The sequence below is a fragment of the Acanthaster planci genome, linkage group LG17 (assembly GCF_054643075.1).
Source record: "Acanthaster planci isolate LZ-2023a linkage group LG17, COTS_SCS, whole genome shotgun sequence".
NCBI lineage: Eukaryota > Metazoa > Echinodermata > Asteroidea > Valvatida > Acanthasteridae > Acanthaster > Acanthaster planci.
In genome coordinates, this window is record NC_141793.1 from 12,660,280 (window position 1) to 12,673,180 (window position 12,901).

General features: G+C 40.3%; 1 protein-coding gene across 7 annotated transcripts in view; it reads left to right on the forward strand.

Annotated features, from left to right (window-relative positions):
* LOC110973566 (RNA-binding motif, single-stranded-interacting protein 1-like) overlaps window positions 1–12,901 on the forward strand; it is a 134,735-nt gene that overhangs the window by 27,158 nt on the left and 94,676 nt on the right. For 5 of the 7 annotated variants that reach the window (XM_087148043.1, XM_022224467.2, XM_022224468.2 and 2 more), the window contains exon 4: window positions 2,843–3,100. In XM_087148043.1, coding sequence (XP_087004169.1) covers window positions 2,843–3,100 — 258 coding nt within the window. Of the gene's footprint in view, window positions 1–2,842; window positions 3,101–7,154; window positions 7,810–11,003; window positions 11,153–12,901 lie in introns of those variants that run through there. The other 2 variants (XM_022224471.2, XM_087148047.1) reach the window with 2 other exon arrangements.

The following is a 12,901-nucleotide window of genomic DNA, read 5'->3' on the forward strand; positions in this document are numbered from 1 at the left end:
ATTTTCTGATTAATATGGGATATTTTGGTGTGAGATATCGGTTTGCAAAATATAAGGATACGTATCCAAAATGAGGATGCTTATGTGCATCTTTCCAGAGGAACATGTAACTTTGAAAAAGAGTAAGTTAATGTCTGTTAGTTGTTAAAAAGTAGCATTCTTAGAAATGAATATGTTGTAGGTTGTGAACATGGAGGTAGACACCTGATGCCTGTTAGCTGGTCTGATCTTGTTTATTGAAAAATTGCATTGACTTTTCTAATGCAATGGAGGCTTAACCTCCATAAGGAAAAAATGGTTGAATCAGTGATGTATGTGTACATGTAGCCTATATATACAGACCTGCCAACCTGTCGTACTCCTTCCTGAGGTCAGGCATTACCACACAATAGATTCAAAGGTATTTAAATGAGCCCTCAGTTCATTTAAAATTCTAATCTATTATGTGGTGATGCCTGACCTCAGCAAGGAGTACGACAGGTTGGCAGATATGTACTGTATATACCAGTAATAATGAAAATCTCCATGCATGGACTACTGTTAGTACATCGCTGCCACAAAATAGGGCTTCAGCACTAGTAAATTATTTGCCTCCATGAGCCCCGAGCTGGACCAAGAGAGGGCGTAGTTTTCCTAGCAACAGAGGCTTCTTTGGTAGGAACTGCACCTTGCTAGTTCACGAACGACCATGAAATGCATGCGTTACACTTGCATTGTACCAAGAAAATGAACACTCCTGATCAATGTGGATCTTTTCACCCAATGAGGGGGTGCTTCTGGTCAAGGTGGATCGTAAGCACAACCTTTGTACAAAACTGTTAGATAGTGCTACGAAATACAGCTCTGATCTTAACTTAGATTCCGTCCTGATCTGAACTTAGATTCCGTCCACTTCAAATACCCCTATTTTCTGCTTCAGTTTTGCAGTTTGGAACGCTAACCCAGTCTTTGATCCTCAGCTGTCACTGTTATGAGACCTCTGCGACCCTCCACCTTGTTAGTAGGCTTTCACCTTCTGTCCAGTTGCTCTTAATTAAATAAGCATCCCTCAAGAGAAGAAAAATAAATCAAGGGGCTTACCTTCTCCCTCATTACAACTCTAGCAGCTTGAAAGGTTGTTAGCAGATGAAGATGATTGTACTCTGTAGCCTGTGCATGCCCACTGTGGTCAGAAAGGGGGCCAAGCCTTGTTACCCTTGGGGTTATTATGGGAGGAGGGGGGACTCTTCTTAGCTTAACCTCCCCCCCTGCCCAAAGTGGTATGGGGCTAGGGTGGACCCCTTGACCCTCAAATATGGGTGGGTTGTGGGGCAGTTGTTAGGGCCCTGTGGGTTGAAGGTCAGTGTGTTGGTGGTCATGACTTATAAGCAGGACAGAAGAGAGAAAACATTGGCAGTGGCCTTTTGAAGTTTGTATGACATCTCCATGGTTACGTTGATCACAGTAAATTACTCATTTTTAAATACAGGCTGGATTTCTGTTAGTTTTGTGCCATGTACATGTAGGTTTTGTGCATTACGAACTCACCTATGCGAAGTGGTTTGTGCAAAACCATCATACACATGTTCTCTTCGTAGTAAAATTTCATTGACTCAACTGTTGTCAGCAGTTAACCTATTTTACGCGGTTCTTAGAAAGTAAAGTTTGAAGGAACTTTTGTTCTTTTATTTTAGTTCCTTTTCGGTTGGGAATGTTAAAATTCCAACTCTGTGATATTCTTGTCAAATGAAACACATAAATTGATTGTGTCTATGGTCAATGACATGATAAAACCCAAACTCCATAATCTTTTCCCAAGAATATCCTGTTAATTGACAGACATCTTTGGCAGCGCGCAGACACGTTTATCACTATATCCTGAGGACTGGCACCATTCTGCAATGCACTCATTAGGAGGAAGGTCTTCACCTACTCCTCCATACTCCTACTATCTTCGGGATGAATATCCAAACACAGTCTGTCTAGACATCTAAGGCAATTAGACTAGCTAGCCAGACATGCACTCAGTTTTTGTATTAGAAAGCACCTGCAGGACTTGAATCCACGGTAATGGAGTAATAATGCAGCAGGAATGATGAAATGGGACCCAACCGAACAAAATGAGTCCCACGTCGCCAGAGCCACTTTGGAGTTAATGGTTTTGAAAAATCTCTCACACATTGTAAACCAGTAGGCACCCTTAATATTTTCCCTCACATGCTGTTAAAATTACTCATTCAAATAAACCGAGTGAGATGTCAAACAGAAAGCCCAGTTTTTTTTTTTTCAAGTGCACTCTGAAATATGACGTAGAGGAGAAACAGTCAGTGGACCTTCTCTAGATACCATGAAATGCTTCCAATGACATTGTTTTTCATTGTGGCTCAGTTAATCCCCACTGTGGGGCCTCACCTCTTTTACTGATGGAAATCATGGAAAGTAAAATAATTCTATTGAGGTTTGAATAGTGAAAGTGGTTGTTAAAAAATGACAAACCATGGGTTGAAATTTCTGCTCTTAGAGGCTCATCGTAGGAACTTCAACAAGAAAAAAACAAATACAGAGAATGTACTGACAAATGCATGTAAGTGTATTTGAGAAATGGATTTTAGAAGCTTTTGAAGTTTTATTCACCATTGAAGGATTCTTGGGACTGAAAAAAAGGCATTCTTTACCTTAAAAATGCTACAACACAACCTTCAAAAAATGACCAACTTCTATCATCTTTTTTTCACCTCCCTTTTCAAATCCAGCCTGTAGGGAATAAACCAGGTGTAAATGTGTAAAATTCTTTTTACTCCTGAGTCCTCTGGCATTGCTTAATTTTCCAGCAATTTTTCTATCCGTGTCCATTTCTTACCAGCAACAGCAGCAGAGAATACCTTACATAGCCAAGCGTGCCATGTCTCCGCAGACTCACCATCCCATTGTGTGGCAGAACCAAGCTGCCGTAGCAGCGGCTGCCGCGGCCTCCCAGGGCTGGACGCAGTTCTTCCCCCGCCCTGCCGTGGTGCCTCAGGGGGTGCCACAGTCTGTCTCACCTCATGGTGCTCCCAGGTATCAACCCCAGCCCGCGCCCCAGCCTTACCCAGCGTATACCTCCCACACTCCACCGACTGGGGTAAGTACAGGTTCTCCCTCAGACTTCCACTCGTGTTTGTCAGTGAATTGCCAGTCAGAGGGTCCGATGCTTCCATCGTAGCAGAATCTGTTTTTGAAAGAAGCCTTTTAGAAGAATTCTGCCTCTATCAAATATCAGTTCCTGTTTATTCTTTGTATTTTTCTGGTCACCCCCGGGGGTACACAGTTTGATATTTGTTGGTTGTCTTGTTTGCTATAAATTTTACATAAATCCTGAATAAATAGAACTTAATGTTTGTGTCCATCCAATCAAATCGGTGCTCAGGGAATGAAAATAAAAACCTGATACGGAAATCCCTTGACAGTGAAATTTGTAGCTTTTATAATTTCAGGGCCATCATGGAACCCAGACTTCAAGAAATTAAATGAGTCCCTGTAGTTTCTTCTGTGGCATAGAATTGTTTGAGTGCACAGGAAAAGTGTAGATTGAAAAGTTCTGATCAGGCACCCATTTTGGGATGGAAGTTTGAATGGGAACAAAAAGTGCATTGCAAGCCCTTCTGAATGTTGAATGCATCTGTTTAATTCTAGTTATCAGCTCAATCTGTCAATCAAAACAGGTATTTCATAATTACTGTTTTAGCTCACTAATCAGTCATTTTCCTTGCAATTTACCTCTTCTCGTTAATCTTACACAACTTTTCATCTCAATTCCCTCCCCCTTTCCCCATTACTTCAAAGCAGAACAGGGAACCCCCTTCGCTAAATCATACCTGATGCAATTTCCTGAATTTCCTTTGTACAGGTAGTTCCTTGCCTGCCCAGTGCCCACACGTCCTATGCATGCACTCATATCCCCCATCCCCCAAGGTGCTAGACGTGTCTTACCCCAACAGCTATCACGCACTACCTGGTACATGCAATTTTTTTTTTCTAATCAGAAACAAATGTATTTGGTAATGAGATCTCGTAAAAGATGCCCTGTGTTCAGCCTTGGGACAGGAGTGCCAAATTGACGTCTTTTTCCCTTCCTTCTGTTGCCCTGGCTCTGTGTGGATGGAGCTGGTCTATTTCTCGGTTTCAAGTCCTGTTTTTTTATCTTGTTTTGGATCTGCCGCAGTTTGATGATTTGGTTGACATATCTCTGACTTGACATCACCTTGGGGGTTACATGTACCGGGTATGTACGTCACTCTCAGACCAGACTGAAAATGAAAGGACCTGGATGGCCATTATTTTTTCATATCACACAGTCGGTTGATCTTGTTCAGAATCACAATCTTGGTGAAGTGATTTTTATTGGGTTGTTAAACTTCGGAGCATTTTTTTAAAAATGCTGAGATTCATATGCATAATGATGTGTAATGGGCTTTCAGAATAAGAGTTTCTCCCAGTGAAATTAGACTGATGGAATTTTCTGTATCGTGTGGCAGTTGTAAAAACAACATGAAATCGTAGCTGACTGTCAACTTCTCTTGCATTTTGCTGCCATTTTTTGCATTTCACTTTTCTTTGATTGGCTTGAAAGCCTTGATGCAGCAAACAGGCTTCAATAAATAGCAGAGGAGAATGCTGAGCTTAGAATCAGGCATAAATTGCTCATTGTTGAGTGGTAAATTGGCTTGAATTAGTGCTGATTGATTCATGTTTTACAGTGTACAAAAGACTGGGAAAGGAAAAAGTACATGTAGATGGATCACCAGTCTCTATTGTCTCATGACGGGAGAAGGATCCCTAATTGATTAATTGACTGCGCCCAATCCATCAGATTTATCTTGATTCATATCCTCATTTGATATCTCTTGAAAGATGTGGAGAAATGTTTTGCTGTGAGACACGTCAGACAACATGTATGAAATGTACACGTCAATGTCTTCAGTGTTCTTGTGTCAACAGCACACAGTCATAAGCATTTTTTTTTTTTTAATAGTGGATGTGGAGAGAGTGAAGGAGAAAAAAGGCTGAAGAAATGAACAGACTGTTTGTTTTTGAAAAGCCTGACCGTCAATGCCTGGGGTGTTTTTGAATGCATCTGCTGCACCCAGTACTCAACATGCATGAAGTGCAGGTTATTTTTATCCTGGGCACAATCTTGACCTGCCACGTTCTTGTCTGGCTCACTGACGAGATTCTAATCAGGTTCTGCTCTTACCCACCTCGAATTTCCCAGGAACTCAGTTGGAAAAGACAACTCCTTATTATATATGTATATGTGATGATTTTGGGGGGGCTGGAAATTTTCCAAGGTGTCTGAAAATGTTGATTTCTGATAACACACTGGAAGAGGTACACTTTGTCAAAATGAGTGTGCAAATGTACATTTTTTATAGACTCCATTTCCACTGTCATTGCATCAGTTTTCATCAAGCGCCTTCATCAAAGGTTTTCAGAAAATCAGGATAATTGTACTGTAAATATTTGGATACAATGGCAAATATACCTGGGACTTTGAGATTTTTTGAAGCGTTTTGAGTATTTTGTTTCTGAACTATCAGAAGTTACGTGTAGTTTGCCCAGAAATGAAAATCAGTCCTCATGGTTCACCCACTGTGAAATACGTATAACTTTTTGGATGTCATATATTTGACAAATTAAAAGATTGCTAACCATTTTTGATGTTTGAAGCTGCGTACAAAACTGAAGTTGCACGTCCACAAGGTTGCTTTGCGGACAGTTTCAGTGTAAAGCAAGCCTGCAGGTGGACGAATTGCTTTTAACTTTTGACCCGTCGTTTCATTGAATGCACAGCACGTTTCTTGCGTTGCATGCGCAGTGCACCTACACTGGTACTCTAATAGGTTGGTTGATGCTGTGATGGTTTAGTAACCCTTGGGGTGTGGGGGAGGGGGCAGTAGAGATAACTGTCTTACTTGTGCCGCTGCTCTTGTTAACATGACATGTCATAGAGGTTTAAGAAGTTAGGTTTCCCCCTTTTTTTTGCTGAAGCATATCTGTCTTGGCAGTTCTGGGAAATTGGCTTTTTTGGAAGAAGGGAAATTTAGTCAGAGAGGGTCAAGAATCTTCATATGACTTGAGTGTTTGCAGGTGTAGTGATCATTTGGAGCTTTGTTCAACAGTCAACATTTTCATTTTTACTAACTGTTTTGTTTCCAGTCCGCTTCATTTAGCATGCCTACATTTTATCCACATTGTTGGAGTGGATTTTTTATTGCCCAGTGCATGTAGAAATGCCATATACGAATATTTCATGACTTCTGGGTAAATTATTTGTGTAAACATCTGACACTGAAATGAAATTTCCAAGAGGTGTCTGAAACAGCTGCATTTCCAGCCTTGTGTTCTAGGCAAGGGGTGAAGTTTGATTTTCACTGTAACCAAACCCCATGCATTTCAAGACCTGTGATTTTGACAAATTTTGAAATCGTCACCGGCAACATTATTTGTTCTGGGTCCTGAAACCATGGATTCCTTACGAAAGAAAAGTGTGTCAAATAAACGTGTATCATTAATGCAGTTTAAAGACTGTCAAGACAGTGGAGAGATGTCAAGGTGGCGTGATAAAGAGATTTAGGAAAAACATTTCAGATATGTGAAATTTCCTAAAAAACTGAAATTACAGATACATCATGGTACCCAGTTTCTGATGTGCAATTTGTTCAGTGGGGTGGAAAGTAAGAAATTTGTAGTCTTAAGACCAATCTTGTTCACACATTAAATTTCAAAATCATATTGATTTCTGCTTCCATTCTTCCATAATATTTTTTAATTTTCAGGCAAAAAAAATCACATTTCTGTGGACACCAGGGCGTGTTTGTATAATTACATAATTTCAAACATACATGTGGTGTGAAATTCAAGTACTGTGTCTTACTGAGGAACTGAGAAAGCATAACAATGTACATGTACATGTACCAGCAAGAGTACGATGCATAAATGTAGAATGAAAGTGAGTGATTGAAAGTAGGCTTTTGTGCTGGTTATCATTTCATTTCCCATTGTCTTTGTGTTGTCTGGAATGCATTGGATACCAGCAGTGTTTCCTGTGCACTTCCCACTCGTGGTTCAAGGGATTGGATGCTGCAAGGCTTCATTTTTCTTTCCTGTTTCCAAAATCAGATAATCATCTGTCAGTTACAGTGCGGTGTTAAGTTTGCCGGCAGGCCACTTCCTTGTGTTCACCCCTCTGCCAAAAACGAAGGGAGGATTTAGCGGTTCTTCGTAGAACTTACTGTTGGCTGTCGTGTCGAACATTTGCAGTCGCTGTAGTTGGAAGAAAATTCTTCAAGCATTAACCAGGTGGTTGGATTCTTGCAAAGTCTGTTTTCTCATAGATACATGTAGTATTCACTGACTTGTGGCTGGAAATAAGACTACACCTGTGTTAATCATCTGGTGGACGTTTGTATTCAGTATTTGAGTGAAAGATACCAGAGTAAGAAGTGGCCTGTTGAGGTACAGTAATTTGACTGCCATTTTGAAAAGCTGAATATGGAGACTAATAAGAAGCAGTCACAGCCGCAACCTCCTAAGCACATGAAAACCCCTGGAAATACCGGTAACCGCTCAGACAGGGGACCGGCAGGAGCCTACATGAATGGCAGCAACCCTCACCAGCAGTACCGTCGAGACGAAGGATACCACCATGATTTTGGTTACCATCGGGATATGGGGTACCACTCGAACTCATATCGCACAGAGAACTTCTATCGGAACAACTTCTATCGGGACTCGTACCGAGAACCAAAGTGGATGCACTTCCAGAGAGCTCGTTTCAATCAGCCCCACCAGGTAGAATGCATGCTTTGCAGTGATTTAATACATGTCAATTCCAGTTTTGGAATTTTCTCTGGCAGTGAAAGGGGCTTACATTGTCATCCCACCAAGGCAAATCATGATTGTAACGTTTCACTTCAAAAACAAATGCTGATCCAGCATATCCTTTTTAATATGTAACAGTTTCAGTCAATGAGCGGTGTAATTATGTATGTATCATCACATGTTTTACCTGCACAAGTGGGCTTCCAGCAAAATGCAATCTGGATACAAGACCAGCATTTAGGGTCGTCATTGAAAATTGTTGAAATATGAAGTGTTTGGTTCAGTGAAAGAATAAAACTGTACAAACATTTCTTCTGACTCCCGTCAGTGTACATGCACGATACTTTTATTGATCTTTTTTGTTCTTTTTTGTCTGGTCCTCCAGTAAAACTTTATGATTTTAATTCAGTGGTCGAAAAAAGGGCATTTTATCTTCTTTCAAAATTTCCATTCGGTAGCTTCATTAATAATAAATCGATATGCCTCTCCTGCTCCACCATTAACACAGCGAACAATTGTGAGGAGATCAAAGCGTTTCCTTGCAAACATTCCCGACTTGCCTTATTCTGTGATTCAAAATGAAATATTGATGTGGTTCTATCATTTTTCCCACCTTGACTTTCAAATAAAACATGATGTATTCATCCACGTAGAAATCTGCTAATACTGCTTTCAAACTGGAAGGTCATTCTAGCAGGAAGGATGCCCTGTGGAAACCCCCCCCAAAATCACTTCCTTTCTCTTTCTTTTCCTTCATGGTATTATCTTTTGAATGTCATCTTTGGCTATTTCCTTGCCCAGATTATGGCCCCTGTGCTCAAAATTGTGCTGAGCACTGAAATCATTTCAGTAAGTTTCTTTCTATCCCTAGGCCTTTATGCAAGCAGTAGGCCATGTATGTGTTTTATTGCCAGCCTCTTGGCTGGTTCATTGAACATTTTGCTCCCTTTAAGTCACATTACGCTTTTCTCAGTCATTGTTTGACTGAACTACTTGTATTCTTATGCAAAACATATTTTAGATGAGGTTTCATTGTTTCAGGTGACTGATTTTGTGTGTGTTTTTTTTTTCATCAATACCCATAAGCTTTCTTTGGCTTGTTTGCGTCTGTTTTTACTGTGAGTGTGTGGAGGAAGGAAGTTTGTTTGATAGTCAGAGGGCAAATGAAAAAGAGTCCTAAAACAAAGAAAAATCCCTCATGTGAACAGAAATGCAAATACCTACCCACTTGTGCCAAGTTCAGTTATTGGAGTGTTGGTCATGCATGTACAACAGTGGTTGCACTTCCTGGTTTTGATTTAACGTATGTTTTCCTATTGCCGGGATCATTTGCATAAACGGATGCATGTGGATTTGCGAGTGTCACATCACGAGTTACTCAGGAGGTGACTTGGCAAAAAGTTGTTTTCTGCAAAAGACTGTGTTTGGTTTGACAAAAACAGCCAGGGGGTGTCATTGTTTGGAAATGTTTGTTTAAGAGAGTAAGAGGACATTGTTCCAAAGAAAGATTTTTTTTGGGGGGGGAGAATGTACTGGTATATAGAAAGCTCAAAGTTCAAGCATGGGGAAAATTCTGTTGAATCCTTGTGACAGCAAACAGTGGACAATGTGATTGATAATTGTGGTTTTAGTAGATTAAAATGTAGCTAGAGAGGCACCATCAATTTAATGTTTTAAATCCTGGTGAATGAAATTGAAATTGCTTATTGTACTTTGTACATGTACTTGGGTAAATGATCTGGGCTGAAAATAGAGCCAAAGACTCTGGATTGTAGCAGAAATAGGAGGCTTGTGGCTTACATCTCGTGCATACAGTTTCAGGAAATAAAGTGAAGGGGGAATCACAAGAACTGGTGTGCAAGATAGTACTGCGGATATTGGCGAGTAGCAAACTCAGCACTGCGCTCAGGGAACGAACCATGAGTGCGAAAGAAGGGGGACATTTTCTATGACTGGATCCAAAATACTGCTTTTCTTTACTCCATTTATCTGGCAGTCAGAACTTGGTCAGAAAAGACCAGTGTGTCCTAGTCTAGTTAAAATGTGTACATTTGAGGAATAGCCATGGCCATTTTATGGGCAGTGGTCCTGCTGTGCCCATTTTGGCAACTCAAAATGTTCTGTGATCTTCAGGTGCTGGTATAATTTTTGATCTTCGTCCTTATACGGTAGGCCTACTTCAACCTCTTGGACACCAAACATGGATGTCAGTTGTCCCAACACGGCCTTTGTCTACACCAACTTAAGGCCACATCCAGACCCAATTCCCCCTCCCCTCGGGAAAGGGAAGGGTCAAAACAAGTAAGCAGTGTTCCCGGTGCACATTTGCATTAAATAATCGCATTGGTCACAAGTAAGCAGCTGCTTCAGAAACATTTTCTTGAACAAAATCATACAAGATGACCATACAAGAAAGATGACCTGATTGATTAAGAAAAAACATCATGGGGGGGAGGGGGAGGGGAATGTTGGCCCACCCCTGGATCAGATCTTGATCTACGCCAGTAAACAAAGCACAGGTTTACATGTACCAGTACAATACATCTACATTAGCCCATAGCTTATTATGAAGGACATGTGAAATACATGCACCCCGTGTATGTACACCATCAGAGAGGCATTGGTTTCCAATTATCCATTGTTTGCAGTGGGAATTTTTTACAGATCCCATAAAATCACCTGAGGCATGCAGTCATGTGATGCAATTGAAACAACTAATTTAATGAATGCAACATTTAATGGTGTGCATTTTTTTCCTGGCAAATTTACGGTTTTGTGTTTGTCTGCAATTCTACTCGCCCCAAGTTTTTACAGTCTCGTTGCCTCCTACTCATGGAAATTGACTTGATGCAGGGCATTTATCTTTAATGACTCCACCGAGCTATAAGACTTCCACCAAGGAGACTTCAAGTGGCCAATTTATATCAGTGCTGGTCTAGACATCTTGAGCCTCAAGTTTAAAAAAAGGAAGCTGCTCAGTCATCTGTGTTAAATGTAGTGGCCACTCCCCCATTTTGGAATGAATTAGCCAGTCATTGAGTTAGTTCACATTGGCTCCTCCTACTTTAGATTTAGTTGGCCAATCAGCAATCGGGTATAACAGCTGGGTTCTCTCTTATGTTGGATGGCATTTAGCCAGTCAGTTGACACAACTGGCTTTTGGAGGGTGATATTACAAACTTTGCCCACCGAGACCATAAACTATGCTTATCAACTCTATCTGGAGGACCTAGACATCCAAGTTTGGAGCTGACTTGTTTTTGTGATAAGGTCTTACTTCAGAGGATCTGTTGGGATGTTTCTACCTTTGCGGGTGAGCTTTTCAATTTTTACTTATTTTTGACAAAATTATCACAGCAATCACTTGATGTACACTTGTTTGAATGTAACAAGTTGTAAAGCTGACGTGGTTGATTAACCAGTCACAAATCGCTTTGTAAACCTTTAGGATTGCATTAGTTGAATGCACGGATGATAACTGCATAGGGTAAGGTTTGGCATGCAAAGAGTCAAGTTTAGACAAGAATACAGGCGCAACATTGTCATTGCTTGTTGTTAGATATGTATTACATTAACCTGCTAGGAATCTAACCAATCCAAAATGCAGTGGCATTTTAATACCAAAGTAGCTGATAACTATCAAGAGTACACAATCAAGGTCAGAGTTCAAATAGAGGACAGAGGTTCAAGGGTCAAAGTGAAGGAATTTCCAGGGAGCGGTGTAGGTGAATACCTTAGATGATCCTAGACCAACAGGTGAGTCTCCCAAGAGCTCCCTATCAGATTGAAAGACAAATATTTTAGCATTTGTGTGAGCTTTCATTGGTTGTGGTTGAACAGTACCCTGCAAAGTTGAGATACAGTGCAGATTCTAAAAGTAAATTTAAAGCAGGAAACGGAAGAATGTGGAGTAAGGGGATTCGTAGTGAAAAAGGTGTTTATGCTTATACCTCTTTGGGATGCGAGTTGGAAATCAGGGAAAATTTGGTAAGGGTTTTTGCTGTAGATGAATAAACTCTGCATTCTATCCAGTGGGTCATCTGGTCAGTTTTGTGTGTGGGTCCATTCGTAATAGAGTTGCATTGCTGCTGTGGAAACCAGAGGTCAGTACTGATGCTTGTTTGACCTTTAAGGTGTACCTGCAGTAAAAGGAAGTGGTCTCCAAATGATACAGTGTTTTGAATTTCTGGCTAAATGTCATGGGAAACCAGTCACAAAAAGGAGTTAACCCACAATTAAATAATTTTAAGGGGAATGTTTTTACATGCTGCAACATTATTCTAAGAGGTCTAGACTTTCCGGAAATGAGGAAAGTCTATGGCAACATTTTGAGAGAGTTGTCCCAGATGTTCAAAACGTAAAGGAATATAATCAACAAAAGAGTAACGTAAAAATCAAACAAGAAAGTTTACAAGAAATTACTTCAAGTAACTAAAAAGCTTGAAAACCTTTTGGACTTTAGTCACACTCTCCTCTCCTCGTATTTTCCTTCCTGTTTTGGGGTTTTACCCCAAATAGCAAGTTGTACCAGTATGTTGCAAGAGTCACTTCCAGTTGATTTGCTGGCTCTCCTGGTCTGCGTGGGAAATGGCAACCTTACGCTTCCCAGGGGAGTTTGTGAATAATAAAACACAGAACCATTATTGTAGCGTGAAGCCACAACAGCATGAAATGTTTCTTATGTTTTCTATCCGAGTGCAGATTAGAGAGAGGAAATTGTAACTTGGTTGAATTTTTGAATGTGAATGCCAGGAAATGAAGTTACTTGCAATGCTACGTTTTCTTAAAGGCATCTGTCATCTCATTGATTTCTAATCAAAAGGATCCTCTGTTTGTGGCTTAATCTAACAAAGTAGTCAAAAGTTGCAGAGGAAACTTTCACACAGTCTGAATTATTCTAAACTGTAACTACCTAGTTTTCATGCCATAATTAGATTTGTAAAGCAGTTGTCCAGAAGATTAATGAAGGAGTCATCTGTTAAGCTGTGGTTTGAATTTTGTATTTGGAAGATGTTAATTTGATTTTGGGTTAGTTTTCTGAGTGTTTGTACAAAAGCATTGA